Raw genomic sequence first — 22,784 nt, forward strand, 5'->3', positions numbered from 1 at the left:
GGCTAGTGAAAATGATGGAGAAAGATGGAAAACTTAGGGTTTTCCCCTTTTATAGTGGTAGTCAATTTGGGGTAAAAGACCAAAATGCCCTTACTCATTAAATTGCCAAAATACATTTGATGATCAATTTCCAAAATAATCTTCCTACTAATATTAATAAAATACTTTCTTGAAAATACTAAATTACTTCTTTATGAAAATACTCAAATACTCTTTTGGTAAAATGACCAAAATACCCTTCTACTCTCAAATACTGAAATTAAATAGCTTTAGTAATTAAAAATGATTAAAACTATTTAATTAAATATCTTAAAAATATGGGGGATTACACATATGATCTACTTCCTTCAGACTTTTGACGATCATGTCATCAATGTAAGACTCCATATTCCTCCCCAGCTGCTGCTGGAAGACAGTGTTTATTAGCCGTTGGAAGGTAGCTTGCGCATTTCGAAGGCCGAAAGGCATCCTCTACCAGCCATAGAGCCCTTTCTTAGTGATAAATGAAGTCTTGTCCCGATCTTCTGGCCACATTGCAATCTGATGGAAGCCTGAATAAACATCCATGAAGCTCAATAGTGCATGGTCGGCCGTGGAATCGACTAACCGATCTATTTTGGACAGAGGAAAGTTGTCCTTTGGACAAGCTTTGTTTAGATCAGTGTAGTCCACACACATCATCCAAGTTCCATTTGGATTGGGGACCATGACTACATTAGCAATCCAATCTGGATAATAAGTCTCTCGGATGAATTTTGATTTTAAGAGCCTTTGTACTTCTTGATCAACAACCTGATTTCTGGCCGGACCCAGGTGCCTAATCTTATACTGTCGGATTGGCTCTTGACCTAGATCTACGTTCAGCTTGTGAACGTCAACTTCGGGATTAATTCCCGACATTTCCTCGACCGCATATGCAAAAACATCCTCAAATTCTTTTAATAGTTTGATCAATTCACCCTTGATCTTGGGATCTAGAACAGACCCAATTTTCAGCGTCCTCTCCGGACGTCTTTCATCCAAACAAATCTCAGCCGGCCTTTCTACTGGCTCTAGTCATTCTAGCCCTATACTCATGATGGCCATTACTTCTTCTAACGAAGCTTTTTCTTCTTTGATGGTCAGACATTTCCTCTTCTTGCTTGGCGAAAGGATGAACGGCTTGCCAACCTGAGAGGCCTTCATCTGAGTTCTTTCTACTTCATTCTTTAACTCACTTATCTGGCCTTTCACTCTCTTGGCCAGTCCTTCCTCTATGGCCTTTGGTTGCTCTGGTTTTTCTCCTTTCCATGATGAAAGTTTTAGAGTGGTGAGGTAGCATTCTCTTGCTGCTTCCTAATCTCCATATAGGGATCCAATCTTCCCTCCATCCGACTCGAACTTCATTAGCATCAGATGGGTTAACAATAACAGCTTTCATGTGTCTCAAGGTGGGTCGTCTAAGAATGACATTGTAGCTGTCATATCCCGTACCACCAAGAACTTAACAAACAGCGTCCTGGATGCCTCTTTGTCTGCTACCCTGACGGGCAAGGTGACAATTCCCATTGGGTGGATTATTCCTCCCACAAATCCAATGATGGGATGGTGGACTGGAATCAAGTCATTCTCATCGAACTTTAATCTTGACAAACAATCTGCACTGATAATATTGGTTGAACTCCCTGTATCAATCAAAATTCGTCTCACTCTGAGGTTTTGCTATTTTCATCTCTGCCACCAACGGGTTGTCATGGAGGGTTCTTATCTTCCCGCGATCTAGCTCGTTGACGACAACCTTAGGGAAAGGGTCAGACTTTGCCTGATTGGTAAGCATTATCTGGTCGAGTTCCCGTAAGTAATTTTTATGGCCGCGGTTGGTGGGACCTCCTGCTGCGAAACCTCCAAATATCACAAGCACTATATCTTCGTCAGTGCTTTCATCTTCCTTTCTTCGACCTTGATGATTATCTCTCTTCTGAAATTTTCTACCCGCTTGAGGTAGATAGGAATTCATCTTACCCTTGCGAGCCAAAACTTCCAAAGCTCTTTTCAAATGCTTGCATGCGTTTGTTTCGTGGCCACAATCCTTATGGAAATGGCAATACTTGCTTTTATCCCTATTTCTGTAGGGAGTCTTCATTTGAGCTGGTGCTTTCAGCTCATAGTGATCTTTTATCTCCATAAAAATAGAGTACTGATCTTTGCTGAATTCTATAGGCTCGGGTGATGTTGCTGGTTCAACTCTTTTACTTCTCTTAGATGAGGTTGTCATCGAAGGCACCGTCCAAGTTTCAGCTTTCTTGGGGATGCTCTTCTTAGGCTGAATTGTTTCTTCAATCTTTTTTGCCTCCGGATGCTTTGCTTCCGCACAAACTTTCATAGCATGAATTAAAGCCTCTGCTTCCAGAAGGGCTTCAGTTAGAGTAGAAATCTTCTTCTTCACCAAATCAAACTCAAAGCTTCATGGCCTTAGACCCCTGATGAAGGCGTCAAAGGCCACCCCTGCATTCAGATCCTAGATCTGCAATGCTTCTAGGTCGAATCTCTTCACAAAACTTCTTAGGGCTTCTTTCGGTCCTTTGACGATTTTACCCAAATGCATGATGGTCTTCTGTTCCTGGCGATTTGCTACAAAGGGGCTAGTAAACAAAATACTAAGCTCAGTGAAATTATTCACTGAGTGAGGGGGAAGATTATTGAACCACTTTTGAGCTACTCCTTTCAGAGTGGCTGGAAAATTCTTACACCAGGTGGCATCATCAACCGCTTGAACATACATCTGATGCTTGTATGCTAATAGATGATCATCTAGATCCGTGGTTCCGTCAACAAGCTCTATCGTCGGTAGCTTAACCTTTGGGAACGGGGGAGACTCCATGATTCTGGCCGAGAATGGGCTCGGCCAGTTAATCTTGAGTGCCCCAACATGTCCCTCAGTGGGTATGTGATCCCAACGATATTCCTTTAACACAGTATTAGAGGAGGTGTTAGCTTGGACTTACCGCCTATACACCATAGGTTGTAAAACCGTTTTTTCTTACCATGGCTGGACAGCCGAAGGTCTTTGACTTCTTCCTTCAGTTCTTGATGGGAGTCTTCATGGAGGATCCTTCATGTAAGGAGTAGACCCTGAGGCTGAACGCTGAAGAGCAGCTGCCTTCTTGGCCTCCAAATACTCCCTCGCATCTGTTTCCATCTTATGACCACTGGGAGGAATATTATCTCCTGGACGGACCACCAACTTCCAGTCCATCTTTCTTCTTGGTTCACTGACTTCTGTCTGCTTCCCTTTCGATAATCGCCTGGACATTTCCTACTGAGGAGACCAGCTTGTCATTGGACGACCTTCTTGGGACTGCCCCCTCGGCGGCACTACAGCGGCCTGGTCTGAATTGACCTGGAAAAACAGCATGTTATTTTTTATTTGCTCCTCCATGACAGCGGCCATCCTGGTTCGAAAGTTATTCAAGCCAGTTTCCAGATGGGCAGCTGTCACCGGACGCTCAGGATTTTCTTGAATAACAGGTTCCCTGCTCCATCCAGAAAGATGAACAATAGTAGAAGGCTAATCTCTTCCTCTAGGTGGCCTTTCATCGCCCACCATATCCTCCACTTGTATCTCAAAACTTCTATTCCTAGCAACATTGGATGAGTGACAATCAGTCATTGTTGCGTCTCCCTACAAAAGGTGCCAAATGTTACGTAGTGCTAGACTCGTAAAGAAATACTACTATCCCCAACAGTAGGTTCTATAATAGGAGACTTGTGCAACAATGTCTAGACCCAAAATCCAAACCTGAACTCCACCTTCAGACCTGCAAGAAGGGACCCACCCTGGAGGTTTGGGTGGTATAAAGGTAGTGTTTTTTGTGTTTACTGGGCCTAAGTACAGATTGGGCCATAAGAAAAGCTAGTACACCTTTCTTTATTTCAGAAATATGTACTTTAGGCTCCGTTTGGTAGGGAGTAAAACGTTTTCAACTGAAAATGGTTTTCCATGGAAAACCATTTACAATGGAAAACTCATTTCCATGAAAGTTTTCCGTTGTTTGGTTGGATGAAAAATGATTTTCCATTGAAAGCATTTTCCTTTGTTTGGTTGGATGGAAAATCAACTACTCCTATTGAATATGGATACTCCTTATTGTATAGTATTGTCACTTCTTTTTTTTTCCTCTCATATTGCTACCCCAAATTATTATGAGGAAGAAATATGATATGTTTTCAAAAAAAATAACAATATATTATATTTTATTTCAAACATAATAATATAAGATAATTAGAAAAACCAAACACTCATTTTTTCAATGTTTCCGAAATTTGAACAATCCATAACACGATAATATAAAACTATTAGGCATAACAATAGTTCATAAAAAAAAACCCCTAAAAAACATACTATGTATATAATTCTCATCAGAAAGTTAGTAGAATAAAAAAAAACTCAAAGTAGAGACTTGACAAAATTTTGGAGCCACAGCTTGCGAAGAGGTTCACTCTTTGTCAAGAAAGCCTTAGCAAGCATTTCACGCTCAACTAAGTGATCAAAAGCAGCAACACAAACGGCTTCTTCGACATCATCCATTTTCATGATCTCTTCATAAAGTTTCTGCACATCAAGTGGGTTTTGGGAAAAAAATTTGAGAGCAGTGACAACTTCTCCGAGTTGAGCAGAAATATGTTGCAAGTCACCCTCTTCCTCTTCGACCCGAGACCTCTTCCTATGAGACCTAGGCTCGGAAGAAGTTGCACTATCTGACTTGGTAAGCTCGGTTTCAACAATACTGGGCTGTCCACTTGAGGTCTGAATGTCACCAAACGTCTTGCAAAAATTACCCCTTGCAATGTCCTAGCCCGCTACTATCGATATCTCCTCATACATCTCAATTTTTTTGTTCAAATATTTCTCATGAGATGGATATTGACGTCAAATAAAGGATCAACACACATCAATCATCCAATAGAATTGAACTGCAAAACAATGCTCAATAGTATATGCCCACATTTGAACTGCAAGTCTGCCACACAACATTGACACAAAACAGAAGACACAAGTACCTAGAGTGTTGATATAACACAACTAGCAAGCAAATCCCATCATCAGAAAGGCACGCTACTTATCTTAATAAGATGATAAATTAGTAGAATTTATGTAAAATCAGCTGAAATCATCATAAATTTGAGTTTTTTATTCAGTAAAACTGCTTCTAGGTTTAGAATATAATCTCTCTTATCAGCAGGAGAGAAGCTTCCTAAGAGTGGACCTTTTTCTGTGTGCTCTTTTGTCTTTGGCTAAATGAGGGTGTTATTCCTAAGAATATGTCTATATAGTTCTTTCATATGGAGTCGTATAGGAACTAAATTGAGATCTACTCAAAATGCTGCAATATAAAAAGCATCTACTGTTAGACTATAACCTTGCTGCAGTTTTTGACCCTTAATCCAAAAACACCCAAGGGACAAAATTAGTTTGTATTATGTTGCTGTTGGATCTTATAAATCATGTATTAAATATATCATCAAGAAATAAAACGACCCTTTGGTTCTGCTACAACCTTTTTTTTTTTTTGAAGTTCTACTACAGCCTACAGGTGTAGCACTCAGAATTGACAGGTTAGCCATCAGCTTTACACTTTCAGGACAATAAGACAGCATCCACATCTGATATGAGTTTTCTTTGAATTATTGCACTAAGGGAATCCATAACTCAAAGACCCGAGCTTCTTTCTTCTTTTTATTTTTCTTTGATTTTATTTGTGTTAGTTTTGAACATACCAAACAATTGAGCTTGATAATGCAAGTTAGATACATCGATCTTTACATACCTGAATATAGGCATCATATGTAGTTGGAGATGCAGTTACCATCTTTACATTGTCATTCCAACCAAATCCGGATCTTCCTCGCACTTGAGAAATAGTTCCCAACTACTTCTCATTGTCCTCATATGATTATCAACATGGTCAACCGTACATGTGGTGTGAAACTTTTCATAAATCATCTTTGCAGCAGCTATAAAGGAGCTAGTCCTGAAAGTGTTATTTGGCCGCTTTCCTTTCCTCACTTCTTCAGCTAGAAATTCCAATAACTCCTTAGACATTGGTTTTGTCCAACGAAAATTAGCTTTCTTCTCTTCCTTTACCTGAATAAACATTTCAAGAAAATTGCAAAAACTATATAATTTATATGCAGTCATATAGCATAAACAGTTTCAGCACTAACATTCCTTGCAATTGAGCTTTAATCTCCTGACTTCTACATTTACTATTAGCATCCTTCACTTCATCAGGCCAAAAAACAACAACACTCAACCAGAAATCAGAGTTGCAATAGGGAGAACAAAGTAGACACGAACAGAGAAATGTTATTCACAAATTCACTAAATTAAGCAATACTCATGTTGCCTTTTATAATAATAAGAACGAGCAAAATCAGTACTAATACAACTTCACCAAATTAAGAAATAAAAAATTACAATTTTAATTAGTTCGACGCTTTTTGTATGCATTCCACATAGCCAATGCTATGGCATCACGCTTTTTCATACACTCTTTGGTTTCTTCAGGCACTTCCTTCCTAGAAAGTGATCTTCTTGTATCTTGTGATGCAATCTCTAAGTCCGCCTCTCTTGTAATTTTATCATTTGGATCAACCCTCTAAGGTAGTTATGTATTACACAACAAGCCAGAACCGCATTTACTTGGGTTTCATATGACCAAAATGGCTCTGCATCCAAGACACGAAATCTCTTTTTCAAAACTCCAAACGCCCTCTCTATACACATTCTGAGTGAAGAATGTCGTAGATTCAATAATTCTCGTTCATTCTCAGGAGGGTTGTTGGCATATTCTTTCAAGTGGTAACGAACACGTCTAAATGGAGGCACAAAACCTTTACGATCCTCATACCCAGCGTCGGCAAGATAATATTTCCCTACATCCGTAAATTATCATTAATATTTTATTCAATTCAAGTGAACTTTAGATCATTACTGTCAATAAGAAAATATTTTACCTTCGGGAACGTTAAACCCCTTTTTAAGTGCATCACCCAAAATCCTTGAATCGTGAGTGAAACCCTCCCAACCAGCAAGGACATATGTGAACTTTAGATCAAAATCAACAGCTGCTAGAACATTTTGTGTTGTCTTATCCTTTCTTCCCCGAAATCTCTCTTGCATATCAAGAGGAACAGATGCACGTATATGGGTCCCATCTATAGCTCCTATGAACACTAGTACAGAAAAGGCAATTTGCGTCGGATGTGAGGCGCCTATTTGCGTCGGACTATGGTGCGACGCCAAAGCCCTCGACGCAAATGACTCAGAATAAATCTGCGTCGTATGCGAAAACGACGCAAATGGTTCAACTATTTGCGTCACACCTTTATACGGTACGACGCAAGTGGATCTTACCAGCCCAACACATAGCTTAATGTGCGTCGCACATTGCCTCTGGTGCGACGCAGATGATTGATTTGCGTCGCACCTAGGGCTACGTGCGACGCAAATTGTAATTTTTTTTTAAAAAATTAATTTTTTTTAAAAAAATTAATTTTATGAACCTGTAGTTTAAACGCCTACTGGTGGTAGAATTTTTTTAAAAATCAGATTTCCAAAATACTAACAATTACAACAATAAACGCAAAAATATCCATCCCTGTACCAAAAAATGAACAATACGAATAATTTTAATCATTGTATTTTATATCATCATAACAAAACAAAAGTAGTGAAATTGACAAAAACAACTAAACATGTAGATCTACAAATCCAAAACAGAATAGATTAAAGGAAGGTTTAGATCTGCACCTCATCCCAAAAAAAAATAATAAGAATTACAAATTCTCTAAAACAACAAACAAATCTCTCAAAAACTTTTCAAATACAACAAAAAAAATTCTGGAAAACCCTAAATATCTATAATTAGCAACAATTACCAATGAATAATTTCGTCGAAGGTTAAACAGCAACGAACAACAGCAAGGATTTTTTCTTCTTCAATTTCCCTTCGTTGTTCTTGAGTTTCGAATGATAAACAGCAACGAACAACAACAAAATAACGACGAACAACACCGATAGAACACAACAACAACAATAGCGGCGACGAGGAGAGAGAAAGAGAGTTTTTGACCACCGTGATGTGCGTGAGAGAAGAGCGGCGCGTTTTAGAAATTTGACAACAGCAACAATAGCAGCAGACGAAGGGTTAAAGTTTTTGACCACCGTGATGTGCGTGAGAGAAGGAGCGGCGTGAAGCAGATGAATGGGTTAAGGTTTTTGACCACCGTGATGTGCGTGAGAGAAGGAGCGGCGGTTAAGAGAGGGTTTGAGAGAGAGAAATTTTAGGGTTTGAGAGGGAGGCGCTGGTTGAGAGGGACGAAATGAGAGAGAAAGAGGGAGTCGCTGGTTTAGAAATAGAAATAAGGGTTTGAGAAATGTTAAGCGCTAGTTTATAACTTAACATTTAGAAGTCATGTGCGTCGCATGCTCCGTAGGTGCGACGCACATTAGTAATGTGCGTCGTATGCTTCGTAGGTGCGACGCACATTGGTCTAATTATATGCGTCGCACTCTCCTCACATGCGACGCACATTGTTAATTTGCGTCACATGTCAGGAGGGTGCGACGCATATACCGCACACCTGCTGGAGAGATTTTTGTGATTTGCGTCGCACAGCTTCCCACATGCGACGCAAATCCTAACTGTGCGTCGTTTCCGTCTCTGTGCGACGCAAATGAGGGGACGCAAATCGTCCTTTTTCTACTAGTGGAAGTCTTCAAACCAAGGAAAAAATCTAGAATTGTTCTGAATGTCTGGTTGCAAGTCAGTTCCTGGTGGTTTCACGACATATGGGTACAATCGAAGGATTGCTTGGAGCACAATATGGAAGTAGCAATGTATAGTCCATGTAGATCGAAAAAATCTTCCCCAACATCCCGAAATCTCACATTATGACCCAACACGTATAGAAAAAGTAATACTTATTCCTTGACGCTCATGTGCTTGCTTTCCGACAAAAGTCCCTTTTCAACTAAAATATTACATAAGCTATAAAAAGCACTAGGTCTCATACGAATCTGCCCATGACAATGACTATCACCACAATATAAAACACTATCGATATTAGCCTCCCTCAAGCTATCTCTATTAACATAAGGTTGCCTAATTATTTTAGATCTTCTAGTCCTAGATTTATTTGCTTTCAAAAAAGCAAGGACAGATGCAATAATGGCAGCAACAACACCAATGATCATGCCTTTACGGATTATCTACAAATATTTGAAAAATCAAAAAGAAAATCAAGGAAATTAGTTATTGAATACAGAGAACATATAACAAATTATTAATGAGCAAAACAGATTATTACCTGAGACTTTTGAACATCGTTTGACTCCATTATAGTTTCCTAACTTAAGACAAACCAGAAAGAAAAGTTAACATGAAGACAAACAATATAATAGAGCTTGCATTGGAAACTTACCCTACATAAAAATGAAAATCTGAACTTATAAATGATTACAATAAAAAAAAACAACTAGCACAACAGTTTCAGATACCATATCAAACCAGCACCAATCGTAGTCACAAACCAAAGTAGGAAAGTAGCCCAACAACAACACTCATAATGGTTAAAAATATCAGCTAATAAATGAACACAACAGTAACACAACCCTTCAAATTTGACAACAATATCAAAACATCATCAAAATGAAAAGACAAATCAGACAACGAAAAGAAACATAAAAACAAAACACGAAAATAAGTAATCTGCGGCTCAAAAACTTACACATCAAAAACAACAAAAATCAACTAACATGCTATTCATTATCAAATTCAAACTGGTCAATTAAAGCTTATACAATGTCATAAAAACCTCTAAAACTCCAGTACACAACGGATCTCCCTAAACCACTGATCGAATTTCACTAAAATCTCACCTGAAAATTAAACTATATCAAATAATCAAAACCCTAGAAATAATTGGACTTATTAACCTAAACTAAATCAAATAATCGGATTTCGTGCAAAAAGAACCATAAAAACAATCAAATATTTCAGCAAACAAACCCTAAAAATAATCAAATATTGCAGAAAAAAGATATGTAACAAATTCGAACCCTAAAAAATCCTAAACACCGAAATTTATAAGAGGAAAACAGAGATTAGAACAAATATGTACCAAATTCGACGAAACGAAGCCATATTGAGAGAATCTGCTTCAAAATGGCGTGAGATTTACCAGTTTGATGAGAGAGAAAGTGTAGATGAGAGGGAGAGCTGAGTAGTGAGTATATATGAGAGGGAGCTGAGTATAGATGAGAGAGAAAGTCATATGTCGAGAGAAAGGAAAACGTTTTCCTCCCAATTTTGGGGGAAAATGTTTTCGTTATGATGGAAAACTATTTTACACTCTTATTTTACAGCCCAATTTTCCAGCCCAAACCAAACAATGGAAAATAGGGAAAACCATTTTCAGTGATCCATGTACTTTACAACAGCAAAAGAGTGCCACCTGTAGGGCTATGATAGGGCCACATGTCACATTTATAGCCGTTGATTTTAATCCTACAACAGAGTTTATTTGTGAGGCTCTTGGTCATATCGAGAGACTCCAACTTTGACCATAACCCGGTTGTAGTCTCTTCATGGATGACCTCGCATAACACCTCCTTGGCTAAACATAATTGGATCAGCAACATTGCTTTCTCATCCATCTCTTCCCAATGCTCGTCAGTCATCGTTGTCGGCTTTTTAGATTTTCCTTCTAAAGCCTTTTTTAATCCAATCTGGGTAAGAATGGCCTTCATCTGGATCCTCCAGATACTAATGCTTATCTTGCCATCAAATTTCTCGATGACGAACTTAGTGACAGTCGACATATTGAACCGTTAGCTCTGATACCACTTGTTAGGTATAAGAGCATAGCAAAAACGTAATAAGATAGAGAAATTAATAAGAAAATAATGCAAGAAAAGCAATAAGGAACACAAAATTTAATGTGGGAAAAATCCTCAAATAGAGGTAAAAAAAAATCCACGGACGACGAGCACCAAAATCCACTATATAAAATTATGAGAGTACAAATACCCCAAATTAATAAGGTAAAGATGAAATTACAACTCTCACAATTGTTAATTAAAACTCACAAAGGAGAAAATTAGAGTGAAGAATGGAGTAGGATATTGTGTATATATGAGAATGTGGATGGCTTTTATGTAGTTTATGGAGGTTGGTTGATGATTTTGGGTTGTTTTTTTTTATGATGCCCAAATGAAGTACAACACCTCTATTTATAGGTGTACAATGTTGGTTAGTTTAGGAACAAGAAGGTATTAGAATGCTCTAGAATTCATCTAGTAAAAGCCACGTAGCATCCTAGCATGCATCACCTCCTTATTTTCTTCATATCATGAATTTACTAGATAATTCTTGAACAAGTGAAACTTACTACCATATAGGTAGTTAGCTTTAGACATAAATGGACGGTATATGATTTGGGCCAAAGAGGAATATGGGCCACCAAAATCAACATATAACTTCTTTCAAACTTTGTATATGGCATATCGGTTTTTTTATAAACTTTAATCTTTATTAGATTTTTCAGACTCACCTCAATATCATTCAAATTTCATACTTTCATAACTTGAAACACGAAGAAATCCGAGCAGAAACCAAAAAATCCACTTGCATTCTTACATTGATTGATTGAAAGATGCTCATGTGAGTTATACAACAACCAATATCTCATCTTTAATAAGAAACAAGAACTCACTCCAAGGTTATGTCTCCCCAAAAGCAATTCAATGGTACCTTTTAATATCAAGACCTTAGACTCGAAAAACTTAAACCGGCCTAACTCCTAAGTTTTTAGATTTGAGCAAAATAAATCTCACCCATAATTTAAGCCTGGTCCCTTATATCAAAACTGACCGTTCTTTTTGACACATATTTGGACCTGATGTGCATTAATTTAAAATTTTAGACTAGCGATAATCCTAATAATATTGAATTTGACCATGATCATTATCGATCTAGAGGCTACAAAAATATATATAGCGAAACCGTTACATTTTAACTGAACTTATAAGAGTAGTATCATTTCTCAACATTTTACCCTCAATAATAATGAATTGAAAACAATACAAACATTTGTAATCGTGATTAATTTCAAGTCAAAAAATAAAATATATATATAGTCTATCTTTTTTTTTTTGAAGGGAATAGTCTATCATTTTTTAACTTGAGTGAATATGATTATCTTAAATCTTGATAACATTACATTTTCACAAGTTCTGTGGCCAGACAAAATCTCTAATTGGTAGCTGGTAGGAGACTTGAGGGGCTCAAATTCCCCGAAAGTGTTGATCCACCAGGCCCAATATTGCTGCACTGGGAACCATTCTTACTGGCAACATAAGGAGATGCAGCAGTTACCCTGATAAAACAGACATGTCATTTTGTAAGCGTATGTAGCAGGAATGCAGCAAAAACATTTTATAGATCTTGAATCATACTCGTATTTTTTTTTTTCTTGATTCGGTAATTAACTGGCCCAAGCAGGCTCAACCCTCATGAGCTAAAGGGATTCCAACCCATAAGGAAACTTCCAGAGACTGGAAACTGGGGATATATACCCAGAAGCATAAATCCACAACAAACACCCCAAATGGGGTTGATGAGAATCAAACTCCCGACCATGAGGTTGGGAGGAGGAAGCTCCAACCATTGGGTCCCCACATGATTCTCTTGAATCATACTCGTATATTTTAAATTGATTGTTGTATAGTTTTAACCCCTCATAATTAAAGATATGATGCAATTTTACTGAAAAGGCTTTGTAATAGTTGGATTATTCATATACTCTCCTCATTGCTAAACCTTACTTGGGTCATCTTTTAGAAAATCCACTGACATGGCAAGTTGTCAACTTTTTGAGATTTACTAAAGCTCAACTCTTTTGGGCCTGAACTGAATCTAATATAACTGAAGTGAACTGAATGAATCAAACTAAACTTGAAATTATGAGAGGAATCTAGCTAAATTGAGCTTAGTGAACTGAACGAATACTGTGAGAAGAAACTAACTGGACTACAACGAAATTGTGCTGAAACGAACAGGGCCTAATACGACTACTATAACTGGAACTAGGGAGTAATTTCGATTATATCACTTTCAAGTGATAAAGCATATATTGACGCTATTAGTTCTATTGAAGTCAGGTACCATTGAAGATTATGAAACATAAAAAGATTCAGATGAGTTAAAGTTGGGAACGGAAACGCTGCAAGTAAAAGCTGATGCAGACCACTGGACTAGCCATGTATTCTACTGCAGACCATTAAGTAAAGGTCAATTGGGGCATATCTAAGTTCATAACTTGTTTCAGAAAAAGAATGAACTTAGCACAGAAAACTACTTGACACAAAATCCATAACAATCATATGATGCTTACCTTTCCTTTCGTTTTTCTAAGAATCTGGCAAGAGATGCTTTGCGAGCTTGAGGTACAGCTGCAATAGATAATACAAGGTAAATTTTCAGGACTAATTCATGAAAATATGTAGAAAGTGAAGCTCTAAGTAAGGATGATACTGATATAAATCTTTGATTGCGCGATTTATATGCAGCTGCAGCAACAAACTCTAGTGTAATATTGTAAGAAACTCCATCTCAAAACATGTGCTTTTCTTCATAAATTATTAATACCACTTAATACTGCCTTACAAATTGATCTAATGGATAGTAGTGAAATTTTATGCAGAATAGAGATATTTGGAGGGGAACAAGTATTACCACGGACATTGATATGAGTCATGAGACTTCTCTTACAGTATTACACTAGAATTTATTACCATTACCGCTTTCTATATCGTTTTTGAATGGGTTGTAAGGTTTCAAGAGGCTGAAAAAATGAAAGATAGGCCACAATACCAGGATAAAGAATCAAACGACAGACGTGTTTTTGAAAATTTACCTGATGTATTTTGTGCACTACCAGCTGCAGCAACGGCATCTGATTTAGGAGGTTCAGGGCATTTAACGAGTGCAGGAATGGCAACTGATTTGATTGGATTGGCTTCAACTGTAGACAGTGAAACAACAGGCTTCACCATAGAAACAGAGCTTGAGAATCCTGCATACTGATTAAGAACAGTAGTTTCTATTGCCTGCGGCTTCAGCACCGAAGCTGGCTGCACGTGTGGGAGAGACACTTGTGCAGCAGTTGATGCAGCAGTAACAGGCATGACCAAGGAAACTGAGTTTGAGAATCCTGCAGACTGGTTTAGAACAGCAGTTTCTATAGCCTGCGGCCGCTTCACCACTGCTGGCTGCACGTTTGGTATCGGCGAAGGAACTGCAGCAGTTGATGAGGCAGTGGCATTATTTGATTCACTATATCCAGCTAATAACATTATGGCTTGAGCCTAATCAATGACCAATATTGTCAGTCTCACAGAGAGGATAAAATAAAGAAACTGATGAAAATAGACAGAAAATTATCGGTGATGATACCTTCTCAGGAGACACATTATCATAGACACAAACTGCTCCATTGTAAAATATGGTTAATTGACAGGGACCAGTGGAGATACCTGAAGAACTCCTACAAAGAAAACTCAACATTAGTATTAAGCATTCGTTTCCAAAGTCTACCTTGTTAATCCCCATAATATATAAGTAAAAACTCATTTCAAATTTGATTGTATATTAAGTATTTACTAATTATAGACGGGATATTCAAGCATTTCGACTGCATATTATATGGTTTTTATTTCGAAACATGGCGCTTGATTTGCAAACTTCCCACAAACAACATTATTAGGCACCCAACTTTCTACAGGAACAAAAAAAAAACTGTAACTAGGTAACCCATACTTGAGATCAGTAGAGCCAACAACAGGACCATTCGGAGGCGAAGCTGCTATGGCAGGACTAATTGTAGCAGGAATAATCTGATTTGCAGCAGGAGAGCTTCTGATTTCAGACAGTGGAATAGCTGAAATTACATCTGTAGGTTGCCATTGATGACTAGTATATTGACTTCCTCTTTGAGTATCCAAACCCAATATTCTCTGCAAGTTTTACATCATGAATAACAACATTAATTCATCCTTAGGATCAAAATCTTTATATATTAGCACAGAAACAGTTGTTTTTATGGTAATGAAGCTCGAAAATGGCTTCGACTTAGATCAAAAAAAACTATTGCAAATGGTGAAAAAACTACAACTAAGTTGATAATCAAACAAACCTGTGAAAAGGTAAGAGGGTATTTGTTATGACTTCCTCCTTGATCTTGAATAGACTTAAAAGAAAGAAATTGAGAAGCTGAAGTAGTATTGTTTGGAAAAGACCATTGCAAGTTAGATCTTTTCATTTTTACTTTGCTGCAAAACAAAGATTAGTTGATGAAGATTAAACACAAGAGTATGTAGTTGATTATCCTTGATTAACAACTTTTTTTTCTACTTTGATGTGTTTAATTAAATTGTGATGTTAAATAATAGTAAGTTGAGGCTAACAAGAAACAAAGATGGCATATAATATGTCTACCCATAGCACTAGATCCATGGATGCCCCCTCCAATTTTTTTTTAAAAAGTCAAATTTTTGGGGAATACAATATTTCTATAAAAATAATTATAATATTGTTATAAATATTAAAAATTTCATAAATGGGGAATAAATAATTCAATCAATATTATACAATTAAAGGAGCACTAACCATGATATAAATAGTACATTATACAACCATGCATCCTACTATTATGCGTCCCAATGCACTCAAAACTATGTGCTATTAGTTCATTTTATAACCATTGTTGTTGTTGTTTAATGAACAAATTAGGAGTATAATAATCACCATGATCTTGTAAAGTGTACGATTATTTTTTATAAAAAGAATCATACTTAACTAGAAGTTTGATGTACTGACTATATCAGAGTTTATTTTAATCTGATGGCGACCATATCATAGAGTTGAATGGGTGGTGACTGAGCTGTAAATGCACAAAGTCTAATTTTTTAAATTTATTCCCCTTAAAATATGTTCATCAAATCAATTTAATATGATACAATGGCTGATCATTACAATGCTCCACGTGATGCACAGGCTTGGATGAATCGAGAATTCGAGATCAACTATTCAATAGCTCACAGGTTTGTAGCTTTAAGTCTTAACTATGTTTACCAACATAAACTCTTATTTTTTATTGGAAAAATTCACCGAAATTAACCTAACTATGATTGATCCCTACAACGCTACTAATCATTTTAACTAATCCCAATTAAACTAAAGGAGCTTTATTTGCTCTTACGTTTTCTACGAAATAAGAATCAACTATTACATATCCAGTCGTACTTAAACATATCTTGAACGATGGTAAGTGGGGTTGGGTTGAATATCGGCTTGAAGAAGACCCGACATAATAGGGAAGTTGTTGAGAAACAAAACCCAAACAATCTCCAAAAATAGATTGTCGCATCGCATTTAGTAGACGCCAATATCTGCGAGACGATAAATCCCAATATCCTTGAACAGAAAAATCATCCTAGGATTATGCTGATTGAAGTAATGAAGAAGTCACGTCCTTTAGTGACTTTTGATCCTGGGTTTCCAAAGTTTTGTCTCACGAGACTGAAACTCAAAATGCCTGGAGGTCGAAACTTGTCCCAAATCAAATTGGAGCGCCTCACACAAGATACATTTTTTGAAGTGATGACTTTTGGAATCAGCACATGCAGGGGCGGATCCAGGATTTCAATAATGGTAGGGCACCAAAATAATCAACCTAATATTGTGCAAAAATTCAAAAAGATTCATAATACATAAATTGCCCATAAAAAATTGTTTTTATTTAAATCATAATATAATTATTTTTCTATGTAAACTATTACAATTGTTCTCGTCGAGTCTTCATATTTTGGAATTGAGCTACAATATCATCGAGTCTTACTTTCAGAATTAAGTCTTTCTCTATGTAAGTAACCAAACAATCATTGAGTAATTGATCTCCCATAGTACTACGCAATTTACTTTTTATTGTGTTCATTCCTGAAAATACCCTTTCGACACTTGCTGTCGCCACGGGAAGAAGTAACACTAACTTTAGAAGCAGATATACTCTTGAATGTGTTTCATGTTTTCCTGTATCAACAAGTTTCATGGAAAGCTCGATAAGGTTTTCAACATTGAAAATCTCCCATCACTTCGAATGTCAACAATGAAATTTTGAAGTGAATCTTCCATAAAAGAAAGTTCAACAGTTGAAAATTCAGTAGGATAAAATTCTGCTAGTCGTGTCAACTTTGCTATGTCAAATGCGGAAAACTGGTTCGCGGGATTGAAAGAAGACATACAAACAAGTAATTCTTTGCTTACCTCATTGAACCTATTTTCAAGTTCTTGTAACTGTAGATCAATGACACTTAGAAAAACTTCAACTCGAAATGATGAAGATTTGCCACTTGTGATCTATTTCCACGAAACTTCCTTCTGCCAGGGAGAACATACTTTTCCTCCATATCAGGAGTCTCAATGCCATATTTAATCGCAAACAAAGTGACTTTGCTCATGTGAATATCCATCCATCATTTCTCAAGTTCTGCAAATTGATCTTAGTCACGTCAACCATTTTCATTGCGTTCACTATATCTTGATCACTTCTTTGTAAAGCTAGGTTCAACTCATTTGTAATCCCAAATATACTCTTCATCAAATGTGCCACAAAAATAAAATCAAATGACATCAACAAGTGTGTAAGTGACTCAGCTCGATTCCGGTCAACATATCAGAAACATCTCCAATGGCATCAAGTGACTCAAGAATTGTTGGGTATAAATTAAGCACATTCAAAATTGTTTTAAAATGAGAACCCCAACGAGTATCACCAGGTCTACTCAGACTAAGCTCTTGATTTAAGCCAGTTCCAGATTCAATTTCACCTAAAGATAATGCTGCCACCACACGTTCAGCTTGTTTTTTTCGAAGAAATTCTTTCCGTTTAGGTGAACCACCTACAAAATTCAATAAAGGTGCAAGCACATCAACAAAGAGCCACCCACAATCAGCATTTTTCTTTGCGACGGCAACAAGTGTCAATTGAAGTTGGTGAGCAAAACAATGAACACAATGTGCAGATGGAGATTCATTTAGAATTAAAGTCTTAAGGCCATTAATTGCACCTTGCATATTACTAGCACCGTCGTAACCTTGGCCTCGAACTCTAGAAAAATTGAGAGAATGCTCCATTAGAAGTGACTCAATTGCCTCTTTCAGTGTCAAAGATGTGGTATTGGCAACATGTACGACACCGAGAAATCGCTCCATAACCTCACCTCTTTTATTAACATGTCGCAGACATAGAGCCAATTGTTCTTTATCAGATATATCCGCAGACTCATCAGCAAGAATAGTAAAAAAAATCATCATCAAGTTCTTTCATAATTGCTTTAGTTGTCTCAGTTGCACAAGCATTAATAATATCCTTCTGAATTGAAGGAGCTGTCATTTGACAATTACCGGGTGCATTATCTAAAAACAACTTTAGCAACATCTTCTTTTTCTGAGGCAAGAAATTTCAGAAGTTCAACAAAGTTACCTCTATTAGAAGAAGTTTCATTTTCCTTATGTCCACGAGCAGGCAAACCTTGAAGTAAAAGCCACTTCAAACATTTAATAGAAGCTTGTAATCGCTCTCGATATTTAATCTTGTTCTCCTCTGATTGGTCAGCAAAGAGAGATGGAAGGTTAGCCTTTTGATTTTCAAAATCTTTTAGAGATCTCACAACCTTATTATGAGCACTCATATGCCCTCCAATATGTTTTTCGTATGCATCTGTTTTGTTCCAAGCTCTGAATCCCTCATTAATAAATGCATCTCCACCAGGTGCGTTTGCTTCCTTGAACAAATAGCAAGGAAAACAAAAAGCTGCATCCTTTTCTACACTATACTCAAGCCATGATTTATACGTCTCAAACCATTTTTTGTTAGATCGACGATTTTTTTGCCCAAAAGGTCTTAAAGGGAACTCATGATTTTTAGGCTGACAAAGTTTTCTTGCGACATAAACCCTCCGAACGTTATCTTGGTCATCTGGAGGAAAATCACCAATTCTTTTTCTTTTCCCCGGATCTTGAGGAAGATTGGTAGCATCTACTTCAGTCAATCTTTGTTGTTCGTTTGGGGCTTGAGTCTCATGATTTTGTGGATCATTATTAGTTTCTTGAGTCGATGGGTTATTAATTGATGGAGAAAGATTTGCTTGAGATCGATTGGAATTTGGCGTAGAGGGATTTCCAGAGTTCGTGTTATTTCTTTTCGGAAAGAAACTAGTAATATCTCTTTGATCTTTTCTCTTCATTCTGAAATTTATTTTATAACTTAAATAAGATTATAATTTATCAACAACCTTTAATAACAACGAGACAATAATGTAAAATCAAAATCATACAATTAAATCAATATAGTTCATATATATTTACTATTTAACAATTATCAATGATTATAATTTGAAATTTCTACCTATTTAGTTAATTGATTTTGTAACATTGAATATTTGATATATATTTTGCAAAAAAAGCAATCACACATTGATATTCATATAAAAAAATTAAACAATTTCGTGTAATTCAATCAAGAAAGCAAGTAATAGAATTTAAAACAAAAGCCAAAATAAGTAATACTTGTGGAAATTCGAAAAAAAAGGAAAAGAGTAAGACATACTTGTGAAATTGGCCTAAAAGGGATTAAGAAAATCGTGTGTTGTGACTTGTGGGGCACCGGGCACGGTTCACAAAGCACGATTCACGATTCACGAAGCAGGTTAATTCAATTGACAACTTGTACCGTGGGGCCGGGCAGTACAGAGTTCAGCGAGCAGCAGCCAGCAGAGTAGACACGCGTCACGACTCACGCGTCTCGCCACTCGTCAACACGTCAGCGTCAGTCGTCAGAGACTCAGAGTTGTCTTTTGTCTATTGGACTATTGGAGTTGGACCGTCAGAAACTCAGAATTTATAGGTTTACTTTTTCAGAGTAGGTTAAAATAATATTTTGAAGGAAGAGGGATTTATGAAACCGAGTAGAATTGTAAAAATACACGCTGACAGAGGCACAGAGCCGTTTTTTTTTACGGTTTTTTTTTTAACTTTTTTTTTTGACTATTTTTTTAAAAAATAATGGTGGGGAACGTGCCACCCAGGACCCCAAGTGGGTCCGCCCCTGAGCACATGAACATGGGGTGAATTATAATGAAGAAATTTACCCGAGCTATGGATCCTAAATAAGATCCAACCTTGCAATTTTTAAACTAGAAGATCGAACCACCACATATTTAATGTTAGAACCTCCTTTCATCGTACTCAATATAATAATCGAACCCCTACAGTAGCATAGTTGGACTTGGATAACCTAAACTAAAGCTAAAACAGAGAACATACACGAAACAATCAAAATGAATAACCACACCCGACTTATAAACTCACGCTTGCAACAACACCATATGATCTTCAACAAACTGCACGTAGCCTTCACGTACCTAACGAGTGCTTCCTTAGCAAACTAACCAAACTAACGACAACAAACTAGCAGGGAATGGGGAAGAGGGAACACTAAAGTAAACTCAATCCTAAAATGGGGAACGTGGAATGGGAGACTAAGAATGAACCACCTTGAAACTAGAGTAGGGGAGCGGGGAAGGGGAACCTAGAATCTAAACACCTCAAGAACAGGGGGAACGAGGAGGGGAAACACTAGGTGACTAGGTGCCAAGGAAGCGGGGGAGGGAGAGGGAGGGGAGGTGAAAAACAAACGAGTGACAAATAGGAAGGGAGAACGATATAGGGGGTATGGGAAGGGGCCAATGAACTAAGGATGTGTGAGGGGGGACAACAGGGGTGAGGGATTGAGGTCGACGAACAGCAGCGTGACGGCGGGCTCGACGAACTTGCGGTGGAAGGAATGACCCTGAACTACCAACAATCTGAAACGGAAGAAGGGGACAGACTCCAAGTGAAGAAACTGGGCGGAGCTTGGAGAAACAACGAGCCAGGAGGGGAAGCTAGGGAGAAGGGAAGACTCCCGAATCCGACTAAACAAGAGGGGGATGGGGGGAAGGGAGACGCCCAACCACAGATGAAAGGGAAAGAGAGACGCTCGACTGCTAACTACTAGGGGAATGGGGTAGGGGAAACAAAGGAAGGGGCTAGCGACTACTAGCTAATTAATGGACATGGACAGGCTCGTTGGCAACCGGTAGAGTAATGCGCCCTTAGGCGACCACCGACGAGCCTGCTTGGGCGACGACTTGTAGGTTTTTTGTTTTTAGGGTTTGGGTATTTTGAGAAAACTAAGGGCAAAGAAGTGGATCTTGATTCTAAGATAAATAGACACAGTAGAAGTGATGGGACGAGCACTAGGTAATTAGCCTCAAAGGGCAAGCCCTCTTGGTTGTATGTCTTGTAACCATCCTGAAAAGCTTTAAGTTTCCAAAATCTTTAAATTATTACTACGATACACATTTTAAATAATGTCAAAATTGTCGATAGGTAAAGCCTTTGTAACGTGTGACCCTCTTGCAACCTAAGAAGCCACTCTTGATGAAAATAGAAGTCATCATCACATATATAAAGTAAATCACCATCATATAACAATTTTTTAAATATAGTATCTTTTAATGATATGGAGTGATTAACAAACTAAGTCACGTCAGAACTAATGAATTTATTACCTGACATTCATCATGTATAAGTTTTTATTAATTACTTCTATTCATATCATAATATTTGCTCTATGTCTTGGTGGTGATATTTTTGTTAGAGATGTGTATGAATATAATAGTGAATAACCGTATTAATAATCTTACAAGTACGTTTTATATATGCTTTTCTATAAGTTATTTACCGATCCACTAAGAATAACGAGTGTCACGATAATACTTATGAGATATGAAGAAGAAATCATTAAATCTTGCTTGTTAATAAGAAACAATCCCAACAAAAGTTTGAATTTTGATTTTGTTTAGAGAAAACACAAGAGAATTTCATTCTCTAAGAAAGTAACATGGGAATGATTTCTCACACTTACAATACATATGACACATACATAGTATAGGATATAGTTAGAGGATTTGTCCAAAATAAGGTGTCGCTTCACACCAAAAGACACCTTCAAAACACGCGACCATCACGTCCAAGTATAATAAACATCATATATAAGACTTTAATTTGCATCAAAAAAAAATATATTATACTCTAATCATTCCAATATATCCTCTAAATTCATATTATACTTATACTCCACCACAACAAGTATAATGAACATCATATATATAACCTACAAACACAATTAAATATAAATGTTCGAACAATTTTTAGGATCGAATCTATTCACCTTATTTTCAACCCTTATAAGAAAAAATATAATTTAAGGTACGAAAAAATCCATCCTATAATTAAACCAAAGGGTGTGCGGCATGTTCGACACAAGTTTTTGATGTAGCTTTTAGTGTTTTGACTGAGTCAAAATACTAATTAAGATAAATAGTAGTGTTTGGTTAAGTAGCCGTACGTATAAGTAGTTTTTAGTGGTATAAATAATGTTTGTCAAAAAACCTATAATTGTAGCTTTTGGGTAACTTTTAGTAGTGTATAAATTATACATTAAAGTTTCAATCAAGTTTTTAACTAGTTATTTGTAAACAACTACTTTGCATTGGCAGCTTCTTTTATCAAACATCAATATCTCATACAACTATTTGGACAACTAACAGCTACACACCAACCACTAACTGCTAATAG

The 22,784-nt window shown here is 37.1% G+C and overlaps 3 protein-coding genes across 3 annotated transcripts; all 3 read right to left on the bottom strand.

Annotated features, from left to right (window-relative positions):
- Positions 1-6,344: 6,344 nt before the first annotated feature.
- LOC109136230 (hypothetical protein) lies at positions 6,345-7,521 on the bottom strand. The gene is made up of 2 exons (XM_019252119.3): positions 6,997-7,521; positions 6,345-6,915 (listed from the first exon to the last, which is right to left on the bottom strand). The coding sequence occupies exons 1-2, from the start codon at positions 7,160-7,162 to the stop codon at positions 6,596-6,598; spliced, it is 486 nt and encodes a 161-aa protein (XP_019107664.1). The 5' UTR covers positions 7,163-7,521; the 3' UTR covers positions 6,345-6,595.
- A 145-nt stretch (positions 7,522-7,666) lies between these two features.
- LOC104905099 (protein TIFY 6B) lies at positions 7,667-15,826 on the bottom strand. The gene is made up of 9 exons (XM_057395953.1): positions 15,711-15,826; positions 15,238-15,373; positions 14,862-15,058; positions 14,499-14,589; positions 13,960-14,410; positions 13,438-13,495; positions 10,165-12,420; positions 9,352-9,394; positions 7,667-9,253 (listed from the first exon to the last, which is right to left on the bottom strand). The coding sequence occupies exons 2-7, from the start codon at positions 15,361-15,363 to the stop codon at positions 12,297-12,299; spliced, it is 1,047 nt and encodes a 348-aa protein (XP_057251936.1). The 5' UTR covers positions 15,364-15,373; positions 15,711-15,826; the 3' UTR covers positions 7,667-9,253; positions 9,352-9,394; positions 10,165-12,296.
- A 1,906-nt stretch (positions 15,827-17,732) lies between these two features.
- LOC104905147 (uncharacterized) lies at positions 17,733-18,413 on the bottom strand. The gene has a single exon (XM_010693597.3). It carries the CDS (start codon positions 18,411-18,413, stop codon positions 17,733-17,735), a length of 681 nt encoding a protein of 226 aa, XP_010691899.3.
- Between the last annotated feature and the right edge of the window lie 4,371 nt (positions 18,414-22,784).

The sequence above is a fragment of the Beta vulgaris genome, chromosome 1 (genome assembly GCF_026745355.1).
Source record: "Beta vulgaris subsp. vulgaris cultivar EL10 chromosome 1, EL10.2, whole genome shotgun sequence".
In the NCBI taxonomy this organism is placed as follows: Eukaryota; Viridiplantae; Streptophyta; class Magnoliopsida; order Caryophyllales; family Amaranthaceae; genus Beta; species Beta vulgaris.

Excerpts from the sequence above, each read along its gene's own strand:
- LOC109136230 (XM_019252119.3), bottom strand. The coding sequence starts at position 7,162 with ATGCAAGAGAGATTTCGGGGAAGAAAGGATAAGACAACACAAAATGTT. Across the intron at positions 6,916-6,996 it reads GGGGTTTAACGTTCCCGAAG|GGAAATATTATCTTGCCGAC; the intron begins GTAAAATATTTT and ends TTACGGATGTAG.
- LOC104905099 (XM_057395953.1), bottom strand. The coding sequence starts at position 15,363 with ATGAAAAGATCTAACTTGCAATGGTCTTTTCCAAACAATACTACTTCA. Across the intron at positions 14,590-14,861 it reads GTTGGCTCTACTGATCTCAA|GAGTTCTTCAGGTATCTCCA; the intron begins GTATGGGTTACC and ends TTTTCTTTGTAG. Across the intron at positions 12,421-13,437 it reads TTAGAAAAACGAAAGGAAAG|GGTAACTGCTGCATCTCCTT; the intron begins GTAAGCATCATA and ends CTGTTTTATCAG.
- LOC104905147 (XM_010693597.3), bottom strand. The coding sequence starts at position 18,413 with ATGATTTTTTTTACTATTCTTGCTGATGAGTCTGCGGATATATCTGAT.